Source organism: Emydura macquarii, unplaced genomic scaffold (genome assembly GCF_026122565.2).
Source record: "Emydura macquarii macquarii isolate MOO-44397 ecotype Brisbane River unplaced genomic scaffold, CSIRO-AGI_Emac_v2 contig_1390, whole genome shotgun sequence".
In the NCBI taxonomy this organism is placed as follows: Eukaryota; Metazoa; Chordata; order Testudines; family Chelidae; genus Emydura; species Emydura macquarii.
Window position 1 is genome coordinate 14,514,299 of NW_027131527.1, and position 27,097 is coordinate 14,541,395.

The window sequence follows — 27,097 nt, forward strand, 5'->3', positions numbered from 1 at the left end:
CATTGAAGACTCACCAAGCAAGGTCGACAACCTACATTTAGAGACTTTAATTTAGGGTAACTGCAGAATTGTAATTGAACATAGACCCATTCTATGGCACAAGAGGATTTTGAGAATAAACCACAAAATTGAAAATGTTCCTTCATGCCCTTTTCTTGCCTTTATAGAGAAATTCTAACCGGACCAGAAAAAGGAATGGTAATACCTTCAACTTAAACACACATACTCTGCAACACCATTTGTGCACCAGACCTGCCTGATCTTTGGGACTTTCTGAAAAAGTTACACTGTCTACCTAAGCCATTATCTAGTCTGTATTCCTACCTATTGGGCAAATTGGAAATCCATTAGTGATAAGGTTAGAAAGAAATGAGAACATTAGCTGTCAGTTTCCCTTATCAATATTCAGTGAAATTGGATTTGTTCCAACATATAGCATTACTTGGTAGATTTGGGGTTAAGATTGATACAGTAGAAAATTATTTGAAGGACGCACTGGACTCCATATAGACTTTTCAGGTCCAGAGCTAAGTCTGAAAAATGTTGGTGCTAATTTATACCATGTGATTTGGGATTGCCTTGTCATCCATCCTTTTCTGAATAGAAGTAAATTTTTGGGCCAACTTTTTTCTCTCCACCAAGGAGGAATTGTAGACTGGTCACACCATCATAGGCCTATCCAGTTCATATTGGAAACTGAAATCCTTTGAAAAATTATGATTGGTAGCGCTCTGATCATAGCCAAATGTCTAATTCTACAATAGTAAAAGTCCCAAGTGTGCCAAACTATTGAAGAATGGTTCTCTGACTTGGTAACCTTGGGAGAGATGAAACAAATAGTGTTTTGCAACAGAAACTACCAGGATAAATGTATAGATATATGGTCTCCATTTTTAGAAGTATCAGTCTAATCAGTTAAATTCCTCTCTGACTTATCATTTATCTCCTATCCTCTTTTACTTATCTTTTGGGCTGTTCTCTGATCCTCTTTTCACTCTCAACACTCCTTTTTCTCTTCTACTTACCTGTTTTTCCAAAAGAGAATAACCTAGAGACTTCTTTATCATCTTACTTTACAAGGAATCCCAAACTGGAACTGTGCTTTTCCTTCCCCTTAATAATGAAGAAGTTGGGTCTTACCTACCTTGCTGTAAAATTTGATATTGGCTCTCTGCTCCACGTTAAATACCTTTCTTTTCTTTGTTAATTGTGGTTAAATAAACTATAAAGAATAAATGCATTTAAAAAAAAATAAGGCAGAGTTGTAAAAGGCTTAGAGGAGAAGCTTAAACTGGTTGTAGTGAAAAGAGGAATCCACTGTTGGGATTCAATGAGGGAGTGACATGGTGACATTGATGGGTAAGGAAAATATACATTAAAACTAGAAATGAAAAATTAATAAAAATGACATATGCTTTCATTGTACCATTTTACTTCTACACCTGACTTCTTTTGACCCCAAAATCATTACCATTCTGTTCTAGTTTCTCCAACCACTGGTCAAGATTGTGGTGAGACAGAACTGAGATGAGATACAGATGGTGATCCAGAATTACTTTTTATATCATCAGCCCATCCCTTTTGGCCCTAATTTAACTTGACGGTTTCTCCGAAATTACAAGTGAAACTTTGTAGTGCCACATCTTCAACCAGCTGGCAGAAGCATGGTACACCAACATTTTTTTTATCCCTCCTCTGAGCTCTCACTTTCCCTCCTCCTCTGCTTCTGCCACTGGGAACAAACAATATATCCCCTACATCATCCACATCCTCACACAGCCCAAGAAAAGAGTTTTGGTCTCTTTTTAGACAATGCTGCAGTCTTCTGTCAAGCCGCTCTTCTGTCTGTAAAAACATCTGGTTAAGGTATGGCTGGTTTTCAGACTATGGCGTGCTCTGTAGTCGTGAGACATCTGCTGGTAGGAATCAGCTCAGGAAGACAACTGTACAGCAATAGTAAGTAAAAAGTGACTTGGTACAATCCCCCCTACCTAAAAAGCAATTACATATACAGTACTGTCAAAATAAACCACCGCAATTCCACCACAACCACTAAGGGCTATGCATATTTACAGCATTATAAATTATTTATAACTTTATTTCCCTTTAATTGGAGGATCCAAGTCCCTTTGAATTCCAAAGCAGGCAACGATTCACTTCCATCACTTTCTTATCTTTTAAAGGAAGGCAAGGGAGTTGTTTTCCTTTAGAAGCATACACATGGGGGTTGTTTTTAAATGTGGATCACTCAAATGGCTCAATGTTGTTCTGACTAGAGTTGGGCAAACAGATTCACTATGTATTTCTGAATTAAAGCTCTGTCCACTGTTATTTCTGGGCTCATATTATTCACAAGTATTTGAACATCTGCCTTGCAGTGGTGAAAAAATTAAACTGAGGGGTCAGCCTCAGTCCTTCATGACAGGTCACTGTTTTTGGGCTTAGGGCTCCAAATTCTGGAGTCTGTGCACTACAAATAATTGATGACTTTAATGTAAGGCCCAGGGGGTCATGAACGCAGGTCTGTAAAGTTGCTAGACAGCAAACACCGCCACACTGGCACCCAGCAACACTGTAACCTGCTCCCACGCTGTGACCTGCTGTGGACACTGACCATGGGCAGTCCCATCTCAAGGAGTCTGACAGACAGGTCCCCACCCTATATAAGCCCAAGGAGTGGTCCAGGAAGCAACCAGGTAATACTGTGGATCTCTTGTAGCTGCCGTGGCCATTTCTGGCTCTCACCTCAGCTTGATTTGGACCTTGCCTCTGAAACATGACCTGGATTCTGATGGTTTTTATTGATCCCACCATGGAACTTGACTGTGAACTCCTCTGCTACACTCAGCCCCAAGTTTGATGCTGCTGTGATCCTTGGTCCTGACTGCCCTTGTCAGGATCCTGACAGCTGTGTTCTCAACACAGAGAATCTGCTTCCCTAGCCATTCCTTCATCAGGACTGTACATTTTATCCCATGTTCACCAGTACAAAGCGAAGGAGTCACTCTGTGTCCAGCTGCTACGTGAACAAAAAGGTCAGACACAATACTCGATCCTTTCTGACTAGAGTTAACAGATTCAGCAAGACACTGTGCCGCTAAAACACTGTTCCCTGAATAAAGTGCAATAGCACACACTATAATACACAAGGCAAAAAGAGGCTGCCACAGAAATCTGATTTTTCTTGTTATTCAGTGTGGTGACTAAACCCTTCACTTTGCCCAGTTGATAAATGAGAGAGGCTGCAGAAACTGTAATTACTTAACCAGTTGTTTGCCTGTACATCCAACAGGTGTTCCAGTAACCATGACAATGGGAAGATGTAGCCCCACCCCACGCACACACACACTTTGCCCCTAACTGATAGAAGCAGCGTCTTTGCTGCTGAGCAGTAAAAGCTGGTGTGTGGAGAGTCCGTGGAGCAGAAGCTGAGGGGAGACAGAAGTCATGCACAGAGAATGCAAGAGGGCTGATGAGCTAACAGTGTGTGCTTCGTTCTTCAGCTGAACTGGAAATAGCTCCAAGAGCTCAACTTGCAACACTGATGGTGGGAAGAAATTTGTGGAGCTGTTTGAGTGAGAGGGCTGGAGCATTTTGAGCAGTCTTAATCCCATAACAAGGACCATATCAAAGGGACTGGGCATTAGGAAGCATTTCAACAGGTATCTTTGCAAAAGGATTCTGATTCTTCCCCCCTTGCAAAGCATTTTTTAAATAGCTGCAAATTCAGTATTCACAAAGCCTGTGGATTTAACCAAATCCCTAGCCTGGACTTTAGTCATCCTTAACTAATAACCCCATTGCAGTAACAAAGTTCTCACACTTGACTCTCTTCTTGGACTTGGACAAAAATATTACCTCTCTTCATCTCCTTCCTTGGAACTGGAATAGACTGCCCTGAGGGTTGAGAACCTTTTAACTCTATGGGAATTTTATGAAGAAAAAAAAAAGCTCTAATTCTGCAGTTATCTTTCATGAGTTATCCTGAAGCTTTGAGAACCTGGGGTGAGTGGCTGAGTGCAGGAGGACTCAAACCAGCTGTGCTCTAAGAGAGCATTCATCACTACATGCAGAGTTGCCGCTTCCTTTCTGATAGCAGAAGGCTGCAGTCAGATAAAGAGAAATATTAAGGAGTGGCTCTGATCTCAAGACTCCAGTCTACCTGCAAACAATACAACATTCCATATACTGATGCAAGAATCAGGCTCAGGCTGTGTCATGGAAGGTGAGGACATCCAGTTTCTATCTCCTTCTGAAATGTGTATTGCATGTGTTCAATTCCATTTTCTTAGGGCGTCTCTTCACTGACTTCAGTGGGCTTTCAGCTCCTCTCTTATAGCATAACTTATTATGGTATATTTGTCATCAGTGAAATGTATGGGAAAGCTGTTTAGCACTGCAGAGAAGGAGAGTGAGGGAAGGAAGAGAGGAAACATGTATTCTATAGCTGTGTGCGTGTGCGTGTTTTCCTGGCTCTTGTGGGTTTAAAAATATCTAAAATGTTGCAATGATGTAGTTTTTTGCATTTAATTTAATTGTCATTTCAACAGAAGTACGAAGTAAAAAAGGGAGCCCATTTTCCTCCAGCTGTCAAGGTTTCATACGTATGTGGAACCACACATTTGATAAGCGTACTGCAGCTGACCCTTCTTAAAGTGAAGTCATTTTCTTCATAGAAAGCTTTACCAATTTGAAGGCTCATGCTAAAGCAAAATGCAATTTACACACTGAGATGCACTGACATAATCTGGGATCATATCACAGTTGACTAGAGTGGGTTCCTCTGTATAAGCACATAACAGCTCACGCCTGGATAATCACACAGGGAACCCAATCCAAACCCCCATGAAATTCAAGGAAAGACTCTCATTGACTTTAGTGAGCTATAAATCAGGCTCTTCATACACCCTTGCATCAGCAAGGGAAATGACATGCCAAGGACCCTATTTTCAGTATTCATCTTCCCCCACATACTCCTCACCCCCACCCTCCAAAAAAAATACTGGGCAAAGCATCCCTTCCTGACTGAAGGTACTTACGTGCCCAACTCAAACATTTCAACTAATGACCCTTCTGCCCCTGCTCCAACCTCCGCCTCACCTTGTTCCCTTCTGCTTCTACCACCCCATTCCCTAGCACCTGCCCCTTCCCCATCTGCTATTCTCCTTGGTTTCCGTTCCTGCCTGTATTCTCACTGTCCCCCATCCACACACACACGACTGTCTTTCAATGGCTCCTGCCCTTCCCCCCTCGCTTGTATGCCCCTCTCCCATGCTTGTTCCTGTCTTCCCCAACCATCTTCTGACCCCTCTTGCTCCTGTCCCTCTTCCCTGACCCCATTCCTCTCCCCTCTGCATCAGAGTCAGGCAGCTCCTTCCCTCTCCCTCCATGCTACCTGGGTGGCGACAGGGGGAACAGTGAGCATAGGAGAGAGTTTTCCTCTGCCTAACACCTCTGTAACAGCAGCTGGGAGGAGCAATTGCAGGGAGAGTCTTGCAGAGCCCCTGAAGCCCTTGGCCAGAGCATGCTCAGTACAGATAGAATTCTCAGAGGATTTAGCTGCCAAATTCTAGCAAGTCTCTGCTCAGCATGCGTGAACTGAGATTTTTGTCAGAGTCTTATAACTTACCTAAATATGGCAAAATCTTCCTTGGGATGGCAAAAGACACTTCCTGGCATCAGGGTGACTCTCCTGTCACATTTCAAGTCCCTGCAAAGCATAGAGGAGCTAGAGCTTCTCAAAAAAACGTTTTGTAATAATTATTTTTAACAGGGGCAGAATAATGTATTTTTTCTATAATCTTGTTCTCAAAAATGGCTCAATCATTGTAGCTGAAATTTCTGCTATAGGCAGACAATTGGCATGGGAAATTTCACTCAAACAGTTAAAGTTTGGCCAAGTTCTAGCAACTGAAAACTGTGTCTTACAATGGAAAATCTCAGGCAATGTTAACTATAGACATTGTTACCTATTCTGATTAATGGAAGCTGCCTGACCAGAGACAATTCAGAACCTTATTCTGATTGGACATGTAGTCTTTAAGCCAAGTTACATTCCACTATTCACACAGTAACACCAGAACAGCATCCTGTACTGCTGCATGCGGCTGTTACCAAAAGCACATCCTTAGCATGCACAAACATGACAAGCAAATGTGCTGTGGCTACTACAGTTCCTGAAACTACTGTTTGACTATGAAAAGAGACTCTACTGAAATGGTGCTTTCTTACTCAACCAGTCTCTTCCTTATGGGTGAATGCTGAGTCATAGGTCCACACTCTGCTAATTAATCTTAGCTTGTGCTCCAATCAGCCCTGCAGAACCAAAGGATTAGTGGTACAATGGCAGCATGGTCTAGCTGTGGCTAGGACCCTGGATTGGGAGGCAGGAAGGATTCTCGATTCCTAGCTCTGTCACTGACTTGCTGTACAATGTTGGGCAAGTCACTGTGCCTCTCTGGGCCTCCATTTTCCCTCTCACATTTTGCCTGCCTTGGCTACTTGGATGGTAAGCTCTGAGACAAGACTGTCTCACTATGTGTTTATATGGGGCCTACCTCCAGGGAGCTGGGGCTTTAGATGCTACTATAATACAAACAGTGAGTTTGTTCTGGTGTTAACATCTTCAACAGAATGAGCAACTAGATTCTGATCAGAATTTAATCTTTAATGTTAGTGATACATGAGTCAGAAAGAGTGTACCTAAACTTGAAGATTGCAGGTTGAGTTTGAGCAGCAGCAGTTGGGGGGCAGAGTGGGGGGACTTTGTACATGTGACTTGAGCAGCTTTGATATAAAATGGTTGGAGAACAATAAGCATGGAACCCTAGAGTAGCATTCATACACCTTCCAGAGCAGAAATTAACTGGAAGCTTTTTTGTTTGAGGTCTAGAACTTCTCTTCAAGTGCAACAGCACCTTTGCTTCTATATTCACTTAAAATAAGTCATATAAAAATAAATCAAGTACCACATATATTTATGTAATGTTAATCATGATGAAAGCATGCAACCGTGACTCGTTCCCTGTGGGAAGTCTATAATTTGTATGCCACTTCACTTGTCTGGTTTATATTTTCCTTATCACATTTCAGCTACATAGACCAGATAACATCTCTCATCACAGGTGGTGAAGTCATGTTTTCAAACAAAACAAGGTCCTGGATCTTGAATTGCAGATCTTGAATTGCATCTGCATGAGTGCTGAGCAGTTGCAGGAGCAGGGACAAGAAACTGAGTTTGCAAATGAATCTTCAGTATGACCATGTGGGGTTCACCTTCTTGCTCTAGTGTCATTAGCTGTAACTCAGACATCATTGGTTATCATTGAGGAGATCTCAGGAGAAATAGTGTTATACAGGAGAGGCAGACAAGCAAAAGATAAGAGACCAATGGAAGAGAAAGTGTTTGGAATAACAATAAAAGAAACACTAATAAGGACAAGTCCCATTCAGAAAAGCTATAAATCCCATCAATAGCCATTTGGAAGCTTAGAGAAGGACACCAGCACCAGGAGAGGAACAAAATCACAATTAGAATAACTGAGTAGTTAAGAAGAATTACAGAGGCTCAAGCAGGAAAACTCCAGGGTTGGATTTCAACCTAGAACATCTCCAAAGTTCAGGCTATTTGAATCAAGGGTTTGGGTTGGACCCATGCTAAAATAAACAAACAATAGTAAAATGCAAAAGGCTTGTAGCCTCTATGTGCCTTTCTCTTTCCCATAAATAACCCAAGGGGCACATGACCCATAATATCATGGCTGCAAAGTATGAATTAAAATCAGTCAAGGTCTATTTCCATTGAAGTTTTGGTGCCTTCTGCACAGCTTCTCCTACTGCCTCCCTAAATATGTTTTTTCCCACCCACCCTCCTCTATAGACTCTTCTTCCCCCTGTAAAATGGGAGTTTGTCTTTTTCCCAGACTTAAGTGGAGTTCTGGGTTTACAAAACAAAACCGCAGCCAGTCAGTTTGCCAGCCCCCACTGCTTTTGCTACTCAGTCTTTGATCATCATCCCAAGAATGAGGCAGCCCAGATAATCCAAGTCCACTGCATCAGGAAGTCAATGTACAGTACTCCTTGCTATTCTGCTTCTGATTAACAGCTGAGTCCAGTTCCCCTGCATACTGAGGGCCCTGATTCCCACTATGTTGGCTCTAATCTGTACTTTACAGCTCCTTCATCTTTGATTCCCTCAGTGAGAGGAAGCAATCTAGATAGTAACGTAGGAAGCTTTTCTGTAAGAACCTGCAGGTCTAGAACCTGACTGAATTTGCAATTTGTAATAGCAGCACTTTCCAGGTATTAATTAAATCATTATGACATCTCTAATAATGACTGTGAATTCTGCAGGGACAATATCAGCTCACCAAACTGTGAATTGTTCATGACATCTCTGAAAAATATGTGCGTGAGCAGTACATAATGAGCCAAGTGAAAATTGGTCAGTGATAGGTCAAGGGCACTGTAGTGCCTGGTCCTGATGGTCAAGCGAGTGACTCCTGCTGAGCTTCCCACTCTCCTTGCACAGATCCTTAGGTGGAAGAGTTATAATAGTGATTATGTCAAGGAAAAGTCTTTGGGAAGGATGGGCTTTGCAGCCAGGGGCCACAGAACTGATTCTAACCCAAGCTTTCTGTTTATATTAACTTATACTTTCTTATTCAACAATGACCTTGAAGAAAAGACCTGGCTTGCTGCTTATTTTTTTCCTGATGAGTCATTTGACCAGTTTATGTTACTATTCTGTCCAGCTTTGCTTAGTCACAAATCATGACCATGATTTGTTTCTTATGTAAAATGTGAAAATGTAAATAAAAACGAACCACAAAATGCTTTGGAAAAGGTTTGGTGTGAAGAAAACAGTATCTTTATCAAACTGGGACTTCATGAGTTCATTTTTCTACCTTGTTTCCCTTAGGTGGCAATTGTCTCCCTTCCAACCGCAGCTCACCGAACTCCAAGAACGAGAGCAGAAGTCACATCCTCAGGGAGAACTACACTTTTTCATCTTACTACCAGCACTCCTCCCCCATAGCTGCCATGTTCATCCTGGCCTACACCTTCATCTTCCTCATGTGCATGATTGGCAACATGCTGGTAGGCATCATTGTGCTGAAGAATCGGCAGATGCGGACCGTCACCAACACGTTCATTCTCAACCTGGCCATCAGTGACCTGCTGGTGGGCGTCTTCTGTATGCCAACCACTCTAGTGGACAACCTGATCACAGGTGAGCAAGGGCTTGAACAGTGACCCCGATCACAAAAAAAAAATGTCTGAAGGAGGAGAGGGAAAGAAGTGGCTAAGGAGCTCTGAGTCCCAAGGGTTGGGGAAACTGGAGGAGGAATCTGTTTGTGATTGTTGGACTTTCTTAGTCTGAGGCTTAAGAGAGTAGTCCCAGTGGGAAAGGAAATAATATAGAACATTAGTACAAATGCTTCCTAGAATATAAGCCTCAGTTCTTAAGGCAAACTTTTCCACATTCTCACCATTCCACCCTTACAGCAGAATTTCTTGATCTTTGACTTGGATGTCCCTTTCCTAGGAACTAGGAGAAAGGCAGGGCTTCTGTCAACAGTAATGAATGAGATCTGGTGGAAATATTGTAAATGAAGGTGGACATCAATGGAGGCAGAGAGGAACATCTCTGACTATGATTTCCCATTGCATATCCTGATTTTGTTTCTGAAGGCTAAGGGGCCAGCAACACTGTAAACTGATGTTCTCACTTTAGTCTCATTGCACAGACTGTGTAAACAGCAACAGAGTAAGAATCCCCAAGCTCTTCCTGCGCATTCCTTACCAAGTTGACATAAGTCTAATGAAGACATACAGGCCCCAACATTTTGTGCACCATATCTGATACATTCATAACTCCTTTAGTTCTCAAGGCCATTTAAGGGTGGCATGTCAAAAACAGCCTGAAGATCTTTTTTCACACAGTTGCCTCACAATAGCTGCCTGTGCATTCATTTCTCCCAGCTCCAACTTACCTACTTCTCTTCTCTTCCCCCGCCAAGCATCCACACTCTGCTCCTCCACTGTGCCTAGCCTGTTTCTCCTGCTCACTCTGTGATAGGTGCTTTTTCCTGGAATCTAAAGATTTAAATGCAAAGGACAGGAGACCAAATTCAGTACCACCAACCGTAAGCATTCAAAAGTAATGAGTCAGGCCCCAAAAATCACAAAACGGGCTTAAAAATCATGAGATTTTTAAAAAATGGGGGTTCTTTTTATTTGCTGTCTGGCTTCTGAGCCTTTGTGTTACACCACAGTCATGTGTTCAAGCTCTTCTCTGCAACCATGAAGACTAGAGACTTGTTTAAAAAGCAAAAAGGTGTGATGCTCACCTACTATATAACTCTAGAAGTTGGGGCTTTAATGCAAGCATCAAATAGCACAAGACCTGACAACCCACAGCAAATGCTTCCTGAAATACTACCTATATCTGTTTTGAGCAATTTGGAGACAGAAGTCCCTTCCCACTATCTATACTTTGCCACCTAGTAGATGATAAAAAGATACTATGTATCATTACAAGGAATCAAGCCAATAACGCACAAACTCTGTTCATATAACTATTTCCTACACAATAAGGGTGAGCTATACCAACACTTAAAGAGACAAAACAGCAGGAACCTCTAGAGCAGATTTCAATGGCAAATGTGGGTCTTCTCTCCCACATATTTTGGGGGGAGCAACAGAGGGAAATATTTGTATTTTCTCTTCTTAGTCTTTTATTTTGTAGCTGATCATTTCTAGCTGAATTACATAATGCTAGCTTTCAGGAGATCATGGTAAACAACCAAATATAAATCGGTGGGAAACTCTGGTTGGAAAAGGTGCCATAAAGGTTTGTTGAATGCAGAATATCATTGACAAGAGTCAGCAGCAGCAACACGCAGTGGAATTTTAAATGCTATGAAGGTCCAAAGAGCGATCCAGTTTTTCTCTTTTTGATTCCCCTTCTTCCCATCCTTACCCCAACACTTGTCACACACATCAAGAACATGCCAATTTATTTCCTAATTTCAGTATCATTTGCAGATCACCTAACATAACATAAACTGCCTCAGAAATGATCCCAGGAGGGTGATGGTGGGGAGAACTCCCTCACTGGAGCCAATAAAACACCATGTTGGATTTCCTGAAATTGGGGTTTAAGATATTAGCCATTCAAATCCACTGCTTGGCAGCCTCCCTGCATTTGGCAGTATCATCTTCCTCACCCCTCAGAGATTGGAACCGTTTCCTCAACAATGTAAACGTGTGAAACTATATCAGAACTGAAAGAGTACAGCACAGCTGGTCCAGAAGTTGATGGTCTCAGTGCAGTTTGTGTGGGCAAGTACCTCAAGTTAAAACGACAGCCATATTTGCCGCTCGTTGGCACTCTTGTGACAATCTCAGCAAAAAGACCAAAGACTGATGGGGCCTGAAGAATAAACTCCCCTCTTTCCACTAAAGGAAATCCATCAAGATCAGAGGTACATGAAGGAAGTTTGCACTGTCACTAGCTGTTCTCAACCTGTTCTGTAAGTAAATACCAGACTGCACTCTCCACCCTTCACAGCTACTTAATTCACAAAAACTAAAGGGGAAAAATAGCTGCATTTAATCCAAAAGAGAAAACATCTTCCAATGAATTTCATGAGAGAGCCCACTGTAACCATGAGAACAGAATGTCATTAAAATACAAATACCAGACAGCCTGATTGACAGAAAACATTTATTAGCACAGCAATACAATTAATTCCTAAAAGCTGATTTGCCACCCTCTCCCTCTGACTCTTTTCTTTTGTGGGCTGTAGCCTTTCCTGTAGATTTAACTGGCTGTGTTTCTCTGCAGCAGGTAGATTTCAGTAGACAGAAGAAAGCAGCAATTTGCTTTTCTTTCCTTTTCCATCATCACGAACATTTCTAAAGGGCAAATTATATGATAGGATGTCTGAAATAAGCAGGAGGCTGTGGTGCTCTTAATCTCTCTTGTTACAACAGCCCTCTTCCATTGGAGTTCTTGTCATGCACCATGGCGACGTGAACAAAAGCTCATGAATTAATTTGAAGAATTTGTCAGTGCTGTTGTTTTTAATTTTCTCTTGTGTTTAAAACTCAGTGCAACCAGCTAGTTTTTTTTCTCCAGCTACTTAAATGTCTTATATGATCCATGAAACTTCCAAGCTAGAGTCACTGATTACAGCAAAAATAAAACCAGCCTCATGTAATTGCATTCTTCTAACCAGACATTCAGTAGCAAGGAGATCTGATCAAACTACAAGCTAAATGCACTGGATTTATTGGAGATGATTTCATACAGGGTTAGGACACTCAACTGTAGGAGTGCAACATTGTTAGGGAAGGATAAATCAAACTGGGTGTGTTTGCACTGGGCTCCCAATTAGAAGAGATGTTGGGAACCCAGCACATAGAAACACTTTAAAAGAATAAGGAAGATGACCAGCCATTGGATTAGACCATCATCTTGGACACAAGAAAGAGACAAAATAAGGTTAATATTCTTTACTTCCCCCATTCCTTTTGCTGTTGCTTTGTTGGCCTGTTTACAACTTCTTTGACTTCAACTGCAGACCTTCCTCATGTTCCTCTACTTCTCAGACGCTCCTTTGGTTCACCCTATTATTCAGGATCACTCGTATATTCCTCCCAGCTTTTGGAGGCTCTCCCAACCCTCCTAGCAGCTCTCTGAATCCTCTGTGACTGCTTCCTTATTCCTTTCTCCTTCCTTCAGTACCCCTTTGATACTCTTGTTCTACTTGCTGGTACCTCTTACAAAAGGAAATTAGCATTACAGTGGCTTTTTAAATAAGAGTGGGGGGAGTATAAACTACCTTTTTGTATTTTAGAGGGCCAGTTTGCTTAGAAAAATAACTAGTGTATGTAAAAACATCATTTCTTTTTACTCAGTCTGTTCTCTGTGAGTCTTCCAAGCACACAGTATATTCTCTCCTACTGTCAAGCCACAACTTGTACTCCCATGAGCTGTATTGGTTCTGCCGTGCTAAAGGTGAGCTGCATTATATTCTGCGTCATGTATAGTATCATCAATACTATACTCAACTCAGCTCTCATTATAGAGGGTTAAAATGTGCCAGTGGAGTGGTGCAGAACTGCAGCACCCCATGGAAAGAACTGCAGTTATTCTGACTCAAGAAGTAAAATGCCTCTTGGAGCTCCCTAGTGTGCAAGGAAGCATACAAAAAGTAGTTCAGGAGAGTTAGCAGTTTTTTAAAGAGATGTTACTGATGACACAAAAGCAAACTATCCAAATGCATAGGAAAGATAGGAAATATGGTAAGAGGTCACCCTGGCTTAACCAGGAGATCGTCAATGACCTGAAAATCAAAAAAGAGTCAGACAAGAAGTGAAAACTAAGTCAAATTACAAAGGATGAATATAAAGAAACAACATGAGCATATATGGACAAAATTAGAAAGACCAAGGCACAAAACAAGGTTAAACTAGCTATCATATAAAGGGTGATAAGAAAGCATTTTACAAATACATGAGAAGCAAGAGGAAGATCAGGGACAGGATAGGCCCATTATTAAAAGAGGAGGGGAAAGACAACAACAGAAAACGCAGCAATGGCCGAAGTGTTAAATGCCTTTTTTGTTTCGATTGGAGGACTAACACAATGAACATCAGTGTAAATGGGGTAGGATCTGAGGCTAAAATAGGGAAAGAACAAGTTAAGGAATAAAACAAGTTAGATGTCTTCCTAGTCAGCAGGGCCTCATGAAATACCTCCTAGAATACTTAAGGAACTGGCTGAAGAGATCTCTGAGCCATTATCGCTGAGGACTTGTAGACGACAGGAGAGATACTAGAGACTGGAAAAGGGCAAATATTGTACCTATCTATAAAAAGGGGAATAAGGACAACCCAGGGAATTATAGATCAGTCATCTTAACTTCCGTACCTGGATACATAATGGAGCAAATAATCAAACAATCATTTTGTAAGCATTAGAAGAAAATAAGGTAACAAGTAACAGTCAACATAGATTTGTCAAGAACAAATCATGTCAAACCAACCTACTATCCTCTTTGACAGGCTAACAAGCCTTGTGGATGGGGGGAAAAGCAGTAGATATTGACTTTAGTAAGGCTTTGTGCTGCTTCACATGACCTCATAAACAAATACAGAAATATAACCTAGACTAGCCTATTATAATGTGTGTGCACAACTGGCCGGAAAACTGTACATAGAAAGTAGTTATCAATGGTTCACAATCAAGTTGACAGGGCATATCGAGTGGGGTTCTGCAAGGATCTGTCCTGGGTCCAGTTCTATTCAACATCTTCATAAATGATTTGGATAACAGCATAGAGAATGAACGTAAAGTTTGGAGATAATACCAAGATGGGAGGGGTTGCATGCACTTTGGAGGACAGGATTAGAATTCAAAATGATCTTGACAAACTGGAGGAAGGGCCTGAATTAAATAGGATGAAATTCAATAAGGACAAATGCAAAATACTACACTTAGAAAGAAATAATCAGTTGCACAAATACAAAATGGGAAATGACTGCCTAGGAAGGAGTACTACAGAAAAGGAACTGGGGGGCTATAGTGGGTCACAAACTAAATATAAGTCAACAATATGATACTGTTCCAATAAAAGAAACAACATTCTGGGATGTATTAGCAGGAGTGTTGTAAGCAAGACACAAAAAGTAATTCTTCCACTCTACTCAGCACTGATAAGGCCTCAACTGGAGTATTGTGTCCAGTTCTGGGCACCACAGTTCACGAAAGATATAGACAAATTGAACAAAGTCCAGAGGAGAGCAACAACAATAATTAAAGGTCTAGAAAACATGATCTACAAGGAAAGATTGGAAAAGCTGGGATTATTTAGTCTGGAGAAGAGAAGACTGAGCGGGGACATAACAGTCTTCAAGTACATCAAACATGGTTGTTATAAAGAGGAAGGTGATAAATTGTTCTCCTTAAGCACTGAGGACAGGACAAGAAGTAATGGGCTTAAACTGCAGCAAGGGAGATTTAGGATGGACATGAGGAAATCTTCGTAACTGTAAGGGTAGTTAAGCACTGGAATAACTGGAGGTTGTGGAGTCTCCATCAATGGAGGTTTTTAAGAACAGATTAGACAAACACTGGTCAGGGATGATCTAGCTCAGCGGTTCTCAACCTTTTTTTCCCCGAGTACCACTCGGGCCAGGTACAGTCGGGTCAAGTACCACTTGACCCGACTGTACCCGACCTGAGTACCACTCGGGAAAAAAAAGGGAGGGGACTTGCGGCAGGGTTTCGCCGCGGCGGCGGGAGGGATTTCCAGCGGGGTTTCGCGGCGGCAGGGAGAGATGGGCGGCGGGGTTTCGCAGCGGAAACAATACCCGCCGCCTAAACCCTTCCGCCGTTTCCCCATTTTTGGCGACAGAGTTTCGCAAGGGTGGGCGGGAGGGCCCGTCCGGCGGCGGATTCAGCGCTGTGCGTACCACCCAGCCCTCCGGTAAGTACCACCGGTGGTACGTACCACCGGTTGAGAACCGCTGGTCTAGCTAATACTTAGTCCTGCTTCAGTGCCGGGGACTGGGTTAGATGACCTAATGAAGTCCCTTCCACTCCTATATTTCTATGATTCTGGGAAACTGCTGCCACCTTCAATGGATGCAACCTATTCTTCCCAGCATAGTGGGGTGGAGCCATGGCTCCACCTGCTCTTCTCCCGTCCCTGTGTTCATAGAGGAATTTTCCCCTGAGCTCAGGATCTGACATTCTGCTTAGCCCTTATGCAGGCTGCACAAACAGGGAAGAGTCCCTACTCTTTCCTGCTACTGCTCACCTACATAATGCTAGCAAGATCTAGTGCAGAATCTGTCGTTCTGGTGATAGTATAAGAAACAAAAAGAATCCAGCTTGACTTTCAGATCCCAGGTAAGTTTTCACAGCTATCAATAAGAAGAACCATCTGGGCCTCATGTCATTTTAACAGTACCACTTTTCAGAGGATACCTGAACCTAAATATTGGAATCTTTATGACTGGGGAAAGGTATCAACTATTTTTCTCCTGACTTCCTGTACAATATGTAATTTCCTCTATGTCATATGATGTTATATTGCATAGCTCAGCTCAAACTGCCATCCTATCCACCTCCCCACATGCTGAATGTTGATGAGAGAAAACTTGCAGTGAAATAGTTTAACGCTAGAAACTACAATTTAATATAATTAACACAAGCACATTTAATAACCTGCAGTAATTCCAGTTTGAAACCACAGTAAAAAAAATGTGCAGTAGGTGTTTATATTTAGTATTAGATATTCTGTCTCCCGTGTGGCTTAGTGATTAGTGCTCTGAATTGGGTCCAATTCCTAGGTTCTAGCCTTGTGAGAAATAGAGACTCTCAGACTCTCTGATGTCATGGCTAGGGTGTACATGTACCACTGCCCTCTCTTGGGCAGCATGCCAAACTTTGTCAAATGTGCTAGACAACATCACCCTCTCGTGGCTACAGATTATAAATAGACAAACCCTGTAATACTTATATAGTGGTTATTCCTTTACTGAAGTGTGCAGTATATAACAGATGACACCATGGTGCAGTAAGCCACAGTGAATAGTTTATGCAAAGCAAGGCAGCTACAGAGTTGCTCAAACGCTTATGATCCTCCTGAGTAAACTCCAAAGAGAACCCTGTCTAGTTTTAGGATGCCAAACACAAAGATGGTAGCAGCAGTTCAGTGCATGAGAATAGGATTTAAAACAGAGAAAAAGCTAATGCACCCATGTAAGGATGCTCCACGGCAGCTCCTCCAGTTTGGCCACCCTCTAGCTCACAAAAGACTCAGAGGCCCTCTGGTTTAGCCTTCACCAGTGCAGTTTATTCACAGTGCCTTTATGCTTCCACCACCTTCATACAGTTCCTGGCTAGGACTAGCAGCCTCTCACCTACCTATGAGCCAGATGGCAACTTTTCACTTCCCTAGGCCCCCTCCTTTCCTTCCTCTGGCTGGTATATAAGCCTATTTAGTCAGCCTGGCAGCTTCTTCCTATCGTAAATAAACAAGTGCAGGGAGAAGTGCAGCCAGAACCTCAGCAGGAGGTTCTGGAGGAGCCGGAAGAGGGGCTGCAGACTGGCGCACTCCAGGTATACGTGCGCCAGGGTCTCCCTCGTGCCGCAGAAGGGGCAGGTGTCGGGGCAGGGGGTGAACTGCGCCAAGTACACGCCCATGCTCACGGCTCCGTGAAGGAGCCGCCAACTGATGTCCCCGGCGGGCCACCTTCCGGGAACAGTGGGCGCTGTCCGGGGCTCTCTGCTCGGTGTCCCCTTCCAGTTCCCTTCGTTTATACCTCTGACCCTCACGCCCTTCCTGTTTTTTCATTTGTTGTCCCAAGAAATTAGTTGCATCCTAGGTCCAGTAGCTCCTCCCCTTAGGCTGGGGAAGGGGCCTTGAGCGGTTTGCACCTTTCTAGTTTGCAAATAGGAGCTTCTTCCTATCTGCTAAACAGGTACAAGCAACCTCTCAGCCCAGTTAGGCAGACAGCTGTCTCCCATTCCCTAGTCAGGTACAGGTTCTCCTAACCAGCTCTACTGCACCTTAGTTAGCTGGGGCTGGCGTGACAGAAGGCTGGCTAGGGGGTTACCACCCAGCACTTTGTCACAACTCATCTGGGCTTTTTAATAACACTGGGCAGCTCTCTAGGTGGGGCAAAGGACATTAAAATTCCCCGTCTCTTCTGGGTCACTCTGTATTGGACATTTAGTTTTCTTCTTTGTATTACCATAGCACCTAGAAGCCCCACTTATGGACCAGGACCCTATTGTGCTAGGCACTGTACAAACACAGAAAAAAGACAGTCCCTGCCCCAAAGAGTTTACAATCTAAATGTAAGACAAGAGAGAACAGATGGAAAGGAGAGTACAAGGAAACCATGAGACAGTAATGGTCAGCATGATAAGCAATGAGATCAGTATACCTGTGGCCTAAGCTCTGTCAGGTCTTTTTTGTAGGCAGAACACCAAAAGAGAGTTTTAAGGAGGGATTTTAAGAAAGATAATGATGTAGCTTTGTGGATGTTTATGGGGAGCCCCTCCCAAGCGTGAAGGGCAGCATGAGGGAAAGCACAAAAGTGCTTGTTTGAAAATTTAACTAGTGGGCAATGAAGGATGGCATCATTGGCCATTCAGAGGCAGGAGTTTATATCTCAATAGCAAAGGGGAGATAGGAATAGGCTGTGAAGAGTATGGCAAGTGAAGACAAGCATAGAGAAGGGGGAGCCAGGGGAGGGATGCAAACGGAGAGACATGACATGATCAAATTGAGAGGCTAGGAAAATAATCTTTACAGCAGCATTCTGAATGGATGTGAGAGGAGCATGATTGTGCTTGTCAAATCCAGAGAAAGGGCTGTTGCGGTGATTGAGATATAAAATGATGAGATCCTGAATGAGTTTTAGCTGGGTGGATGGATAAGAAAAGCTGTGTCTTAGAGATGTTATGCAGCAAGAATCAGCAAAAATTTAGGCATAGCTGTGATGTAAGGACTTAGTGAGATGTCCAAGTCAAAGATGATGCCCATGTTAAAGGCCTGAGTGGCAGGTAGGGGTGGATGGTTGTCTATGGTGATCAAGAAGGAAGTAACAGGGAGAGCTTGCAGTGGGCCGGGGGATCTTAAGAGGTCTGTTTTAGCCATGTTGAGCTTGAGCTGATGGCTACACATCCACAAGAAGATGTCAGAGGGACAGGCTGGGACTTTAGTTTGGACAGAAAGAGACAGGTCTGGAGCAGAAAGGTTGATCTATGAGTTGGCGGCATAGACATATTAGTTACATTTTTGGTTGTTGATGCAATTATCCAGAGATAAACTGAAGAGGGAGAAGAGAAAAGGACCAATGACAGGGCCCTGTGGAACCCCTACAGAAAGCTGGAGAGTGGGGATGAGGAGTATCCCGCAAGGGACACTGAAGGAATGATTAAAGAGATAGGAAGAGAACCAGGAGAGGACAGAGTCATGGATATCATGGGAGGACAAAATTACAAGTAAATGAGCATGGTCAGCTGCATCAAAGGCAGGTGACATGTCAAGGAGGATGAGGATGGAGTACTGCTTCTGAAATCTGGCTAGGAAGAGATCATTAGAGACTTTGTCAAGAACAGTTTTAGTGGAGTTGCAAGGGACAGACACCAGATGGAGAAGGGCTAGGATAGAAATGGAGGAGAGGAACTCCAGCCAGCAACTGTAAATTGCACAGTCAATGAATTTAGAGATGGAAGGGAGATGGGGATTATTGGTATTTAGAGATTACTTGGTTTTGTTTATCAGGCTAGATGTCCCTATAGATACTGAAAGATGAAGTGTAGATCAGGGTGGCAAAAAAGAATTAAATTTTGAAAGATCAGGACATTTTTTCTTGTTTTCTTAACAATTCAAAGAGCATGGCCCAAATGCATCCCTGGTGTAACTTCACTGAAGTCAGTGGAGTTATGCCAGGGATGAATTTGGTTCCATGTCTAACCTTTTTTCACTTTATTGTAGAAATGATATTATGTTTGTAAGGCTTCATTTTCAGTGTGTGACATTTTGGATAAATAAATATTAAGCTAAAACTTCTCTTCCCTCTCTCAACCTAAATTATCACAGTGGCTGGCTCATTTTTCACAGCATGAATGAAATAGATCAATTACACTATTCATGGTAATTAGTAGAATTTGTTAAAGCCTACACACATGATGCATCACATGTAAATAAAGAACAATATAAACAGTTATGGTTTCTTACTGCTTCTCTGCATCAATTACTTCCCATATTTCACTGCACATATCCAGTAATAATGTTCCTCTATTTTCAAATACAGTGCAGAAGGGTCACTACCCCTCATGAAATGAAAATAGATGATGGCTGCTTAACAAGTAATTTGTTTTGTTCCATCTAACCCAATAATTAAGAGGATAAGTGCTATAGAAAAGTTAGAATGCATAGCTTACCTATGACAGACCTCAGACTGTAAATAGAAATGCATTATTAGATGTTTTTCCACAAATGTCAGACGCACTCCTCAATATAACTCCCAGCAGAGCATATAATTATGGTAACAAGTTGTTTAGTGGCATGTCAGAAATTCTTAGGTAAGCAATGACCTCACTTAGGGCCATTGGGATAGGGTTTGCATTGTAATACAGAACTAGCTTTCTGATACCGAAATGTGCAAACAGTGAAACAAGACTGTATAGTTTATGCTAATGCAATCTTTTTCCTCCCCAACCCTTTCCACAAGATACCCCACAGAGGCATCAGTGCAGATGGGTGCTGTGTTGAATGTGAAAATTAACACTTCTTCTGTTCATGGAAAGTTTTGAGGGTGGCTTCTCATTTCATTCTTTCCAGTCTGGCTTCCGGAATAATTTCTAGTAAATTACTAAACACCAAACAATACTTGCATTGAAATTGACTGGGAAATTTTAGAGATTTGGAATGCACAGTGCAGTCAAAGCTGAGTTGGTTGCTGATTCTTTTACCTTTCTTCAAACTGACACCTATTTTGAAGTTAAGCAATGGAATTCCTGAAGAGAAGATGCACAATACTACCTTTCCCCTGGGCCTGAGAGGACTACCTCAGTACCATAGAAATCCCACATCTTCTTTACCCAGGGAGTCAGAATGAGATTGGAAATCGAACCCTACTCTTTACCACAGAAAGTGAAATGAAAACAAATGTGTTAGTGCAACACAAAGATAACATATTTAAATACAAACCAAGACAGAGAATGCCAAAGCTCAGGTTCTTATAGGTATATTACCTTTCCTACATTCAACAAATAAAATATTTTGATGATTGTTTAGGCTGTTAAATATATATAAAAGGCCAAAATCTATGCTGGTGTAAACAAATGCAGTTCCATTAAGTCAAGATCATAGTATGATTCTGTTTCTTCAATGTGGCTCAGTTTGTTAGTATGAGAACCTTCAAGTATGGTGCTACTTTGAAAAATGATTCTGTAAAAATGCCATTGTGGGTTTCCATCCTTATTGTGTCTCAGTGATTACCAAATGTGCTCAATTAACAAGTAAAAAGATGTTTTTCTATCTGCCAGTCCTGAAAACTCAGTCTAGGTCTGATATTAAAACTGAATTCTTAACTTCTTTCCATCTCAAGTATAATCACCTTAAAGTTCTTGCAAGCCAAATTAGGCCCTATTGCAACTCTATTGTCTTCAGATTATACTCTTACTTACTTCTGTACAACCCTACTGCCTTGCAAACAAATCTGTTGAGGTTATACAAGATGGAATAGAATCAGGTTCACTCAGCCTTATCTGTGTTATCTCTGCAATGCTAACAGGAGAAAAAAAGTAACATTTATTTTTGTCATTAAGGTAACCAGTTCTGACTCTGAATACACAAAGGATTCAAGGTGCTTTATAAGAAGATGTCATTTTTATACAGCCACGTCTCAGAGTAAAAAAACCCCTTTAATTCTTTACATATTTTGACACAAAAAAAGTAATCTTAACATTGCATTTTCTACAGTTATGTTGTACTTAAAGTGCAAACTTGCTCTGACAAGGGACTATGCAAAAAAGCCACCTTCCTTCTCAAGTCAATCTGCTCCCTGCATTTATTCAGTCATAGTTGCTGACTTTGGTAACTAAAATGTTATTTTTCTTTTTACTCTTGTGCACCCTGCAGAGCCAGCACAGGTTCAGTGCATAATGAGAATTATCACTAGAACTGCTAACTGAGTTCCAGTTGTACACTCTTTATTGCTTATGATGTACAAGCCAAAAAGAACCCAGCTTGGCTTTTATATCCCATGTTGCATTTGTAAGGCTGGCAGTTAGAAAAAAACCTCTCTTTTTTTTTTTTTTTAAACTTATACACTGAGCACATTTGACTTGGATATCAGTGAGAGAGACAAACAGAGCCCTACAAGTCATATTTCATAGCAGAACTACATGTAATAAATATGGAGGTGAACTATTAAGAGTGTGTGTGTGTGCACGCAAGTGTTGTGCAAAAATGGAAATCTAGTGATTAGCATTAGAAATATTCAATACAACTCTAAAAAAAACCAAGGGGATGATATTTGTACCTGCCTGTTCATGGGGTCTTTAAAGAATGCGGTACAATGTTTTGTAATTATTCAGAATGTCATGGACTGGAATATGGCTTATCATCATCCCTACCTCATGTTGGTTTACAGTGATCCACTCCTTTTTTTAAAAGCCACTACATTGCAAAGGACATGTTAGTGTGATAACAAACCAGATGTACAGCCATGCAGAAATCAAGCTAAAACTGGTACAGGCTTTGGAATATATCTGCAGGTGATTGCTGAACATCTGTAAAATTGCTAATAGCTATGAAAACTGCACAGTTCTCTGGCTGTCTTTAGTAGCAGCATTGATGCCTTATGGGGTTTTGTCCAGATCTCAGCCAGAAAGACTGTTTCCAAAATGCAGGGTAGAAACTGAGGGGTAAATGAGGTATCCTTAGGGCAGGTGAATTAGGCATCACCCACGTTGTCTGGAAGAAAATTGTATTTACTTTTATTTTTTTTCTTTTAGAAAAGAAAATTATTTAAGTGCAGGCTCAGTGCAAACAAGATCAGCCAGATCACAGAGCCTTGCAAGTCATGTTTTATGGCAGGGAGTTTATGAGCCTTTTCACAAGGTTTTGTTTTTTGCAGCTCTGTGTAACCCTAGGTTAATGTAAATTATTCTGTATAGGGGTTTATGGTAGAAATGTGTCCCTATGATGCTATCTGTGTAATTCCAGGTTGGCCATTTGACAACATCATGTGTAAAATGAGTGGTCTGGTGCAGGGGATGTCTGTCTCAGCTTCAGTTTTCACTCTGGTGGCCATTGCAGTGGAAAGGTATGTATCAGCAGCAGCAGTAATCTCTTTTTAGCCTTTCGCCTGCAGAAAACAGACTTTAAACTTTAAGGTAATTTCAGTGCTGTTTCTCTGGGGTGCCCCATCTGGTGGCAGAGTACTGCATCTTCACTGTTTGTTTTCCTCCCCTGGAACATGCAGGCGGAGTGCTGTTTGTATTCTATCAGTTCCTCACCCCATCCCCTGGGGATCCAACAGATACAATACAAAATGTGTTTGATGGTGGGGAGAGAAAGAAAATTAAAGAGGAAGAAAAAAAGGAAAGAAAAGATCCAGGCCTATCATCCGTCGGCATGTGAGTCCAAGATGTGTGCAATGGGCAGCTGGGAACCTAGAAAAGTAACTGTCATTGGTGGTATGGCCTCAGCTTTGGACCAGTCTCTAGAAGGACCCCTTCAGTGTGCCAGACCCACTCTTCCTCCAGGGTGAACCACACAGTTTCACTGCCTCCTTAGGCTGGACTGCTGGTCTTTCAGCACCCCTGCTGCACACCGCAAGCTCCATTCAGCAAGTCCAATTGAGAAGGACCCGAGGGAAACTTACACAATCCTTAGGGAGAAATGCACCTCCTCCATCAGCATCTGCATTGACACTTAGCCAGCATTGTAAAACAGAAGGGTTTATTAGTTGATTGGAATACAGCACAGGAAGTCCTTAGTTAGCATAGAGAAAAGAAAGTTACAGCAGAGTCCATCCCAGTCAACACAGAGCCCAAAGTCCTATGCTTCTGACCTCCCTTCATCCCAGTTCACGTGTGACCTTGACTGCTCCAGCAGCCAACCCTAAACCAGTCCCCTGGCACTTCCCTCAGTCCTTTGTTCTTCAGCTGGGCAAATATTGCTTGGCTTCCTGCAGCGAGATCGGCCATCCATGGTCCTGGGTTGCTAGATATCAAAGTCCCAGTGATTGGATTTGCCATTGTCTTCTCAAAAGCTCCAAGGCTCTTGACACAGATGTTTGGGTAAATGGTTTCCCCAACACAGTTGTAATTGTACTACAGTCCAGGCTTTGGTGTCTGAGATACAATCTGAAAAATGTTGTAACATCATTTTTTTTCTGAATTGTTAACATTGTGTTAGTAAACCAAGTCCTTTCCTCTTGGTGTCAGTAGCCATTGGAAAGGCAGTAACTAAAATGCCCTGATACCAGCTGTAGGAAATATTGAAGACTAGGTTCCTTGTGCCACAGCTTAAACCTCTCTGCAAATGAATCCATTATTCGGCATATCCTGCCCTGAGTGCAGGGGACTGGGCTAGATGATCTCTTGAGGTTCCTTCCAGTCCTACACATCTATGATTCTATGGGGCCTTGTTGTGTCATACAGGATATGGCAGCTCATCACTGAGTTTTTTGCATTTTTCCTCCAAATTGACATAATTGCATCTTACGCTACATGGTAATGTTGGTAGACACATTGATGTCACCTTCTGGTGTCACCACACTTTCTCAAATAGGATTCCATGAACCAAAAATTAGAAGAATCGCCCAGTTCTCCTCTTTCAAGTTGGCACAGATATGAAAAAGCAGGCACAGGTACATCATGAGATTGTCCCTTACTACATACTTACAGCAACCGATGATTACAACATCTTTCTGCCCAGACCAGTGAGTGGAAAATTCTGACTTGGCAGTGCTCATTATTCACTTTACATGGTTGTAAAAGACTATGCAATGTGCAAGGTAATGGAGAATCAGATCCAAAGTGCTTAAAATGTTTTAAAAAATCATGTATATAATAGAAAATGTACTGCTGATTCTAGACCAAGGCACAGGCCTTGTTTAATATTCAGTGTGCTGATTCTTAAAACATCGATGCCCATTTAAAACATTTCATTGCATGATGTTTTAGGCCTTGTAAACAAATGAAACATCGAACTTTTTGCTTAAAAAAATCACTTTCTTTATTTTTTATATGAGTCATATTACTCAGTAGTTTATGAATGGGCCAGGTCAGTACATTCAGACACACTATGACATCAGCCTGTTGTAGGATCCAATAATTACAGCATCCTTCTGCTAAACTTCTCACTCTTCTCTCTTTTGCAGTGATTTAGCTCCATAATGCAGGTTGATGTCTGATGATGAGAAAAATGACTCATCAAGTAAACTGAATTTTGTACAACTTTTGTTTTTTAATCATTTTTTCTCCAGTATGAATGTTCCTCTTCAAAGGGACAGAGGTCAGGATGGGAGGACTCAAACCTGGATCTTCTGCACGAAAAGTTATAAAAGGCCTCTATAAATGTCTCTTGGTACATATATAAGCACCTCAGCAGAACTTAAAAGCAATGCTCTTTTTTTTCTCTCATAGGTTTCGTTGTATTGTTTACCCCTTTAGACAGAAACTAACCCTGAGGCAAGCTCTGATCACCATAGTTATCATTTGGGTCTTGGCCTTGATAATCATGTGTCCCTCTGCAGTTACCTTGACAGTCATCAGGGATGAATACCATTTCATGGTGGATGCTTACAACAATTCCTACCCACTCTACTCCTGCTGGGAGGCATGGCCTGACAAGGGAATGCGAAAGATCTACACAACCGTACTCTTTTCTCACATTTATGTGGCCCCTCTTACCTTAATTGTGATCATGTATACACGGATCGCTTTCAAACTTTTCAAGTCTTCTGCACCCATAGGAGGCTCCCAGTCAGAGGAGAAAGAGGGGAGGAGGGTCTCCAAGAGGAAAATCAAGGTTATCAACATGTTGATCATAGTGGCATTGTTCTTCACTCTCTCCTGGTTGCCCTTGTGGAGTTTAATGCTGCTGACAGATTATGGAAACCTAAGTGAGTACCAGCTCAACGTCATCACAGTTTATATTTTTCCATTTGCCCATTGGCTGGCATTTTTCAACAGCAGCATCAACCCAATCATCTATGGGTATTTCAATGAGAACTTCCGAAGAGGGTTCCAGGAGGCTTTCAAGATCCAGCTCTGCTATGTGGAGAGCAAGCACAAGGATACATATTCAGAGAGAAACAATAGTGGGTTCCTTTTTGGAGCGCGAAACCGAATTTTTGTTGAAGCACATCCTAGTGATTCAGTGCAACCCTCTGATTCTGGACAAAGTAACATCCCAAGAATCGGGTTATTTCCACTGAGGAATGGGAGTATTGCTAACCATGGGCTGATGGTGGAGGACTTGGACAATACAGGTTGTTCACACAACAGTGTCAGCGTCCCAGCGTGGGATATCTAAAAATACTGCATATGGGGTCCTGTGGTTGATGGAACTTAATGGACAACCCTGAAGATCTGTGAACCATAGCATTTGCAACCAAACACTTTTCATTTTGATGGGCAGCTGCCTGAAGCGCAAATTATTTACAATGATGGACATCGAGACAAAAAGTTATTCAATTTTAAGGACTAGATCTCTAAAGTTTAGATACTTACATGTGGTACTACAGTTACAAAGCAAAAAAGAAGTATTTATGTTTAGGTTTCCAAATGTATTATTTTCTCCTAGACTGTCATGTGAATTAAGGAGTGGTTTATTGAGGGATGTTTAGGATCCAGGCCCGTGATCAGAGGGGACCCAGGCATAGCACTTATTCAGTGGCATAGCAGATGATGGTGGTAATGCAGTGCACAGCTGACTGTTCTTTGTTGGCTACCTTATGGAATTGACTCAAGCTGGCTGGGCTACTTCACTTGAAAGAAAGATTAAAGACTTGGTACTGGGAGAAAGACAAAAGTTCAGCCAGGGAGTGGGGGAATGACCGTGATGAATAGGCAGTGTATAACAATGAATCTTTGAGCTGGAAACAACAGATAACTATTGGGAAAAATCACATACACCACTGGGGAGCCAGGTCTAGAAACTTGATTCTTTAGCTCAACAAACCTGGCTTTTACCACTGGAGCTAAGGGATTCTTCCTTTGTTGTTAGCAATAGCTAGTGCATTACAAATTTAAATTTTTTTATTAAAACTGATATTATAAAATGATCAAATACAGAGTTTTTGAAGAAAAGAGTTTCTGTACATCTGGGAATAATGCATAGATTATCCAAAAGGTACGTTAGGTTTAAAAGTCATACAATACAAAGAGTACATCATCTGCAAGATCCCAGATTAAGGGTTATCAATTTAGTGATACAGTTAAAATATAAGCATACATTCGGGTACATCACTCATACAAAAGAAATACTGAGGTCAGTTAGTGGAAAGCAAATATAACGAATGATAAATTCAGGATAGGTAG

The 27,097-nt window shown here is 41.8% G+C and overlaps 1 protein-coding gene and 1 long non-coding RNA gene across 2 annotated transcripts; one reads left to right on the plus strand and one right to left on the minus strand.

Moving 5' to 3' along the window:
* On the minus strand, positions 1-10,081 carry LOC137156231 (uncharacterized). Its single transcript, XR_010920706.1, has 3 exons — positions 9,996-10,081; positions 5,630-5,710; positions 1-1,943 (listed from the first exon to the last, which is right to left on the minus strand). It is a non-coding gene; the product is annotated as an uncharacterized lncRNA (long non-coding RNA).
* Positions 9,028-26,090, plus strand: NPFFR1 (neuropeptide FF receptor 1). The gene is made up of 3 exons (XM_067552956.1): positions 9,028-9,232; positions 22,770-22,869; positions 25,199-26,090. The coding sequence occupies exons 1-3, from the start codon at positions 9,043-9,045 to the stop codon at positions 26,088-26,090; spliced, it is 1,182 nt and encodes a 393-aa protein (XP_067409057.1). The 5' UTR covers positions 9,028-9,042.
* Positions 26,091-27,097: the final 1,007 nt, after the last annotated feature.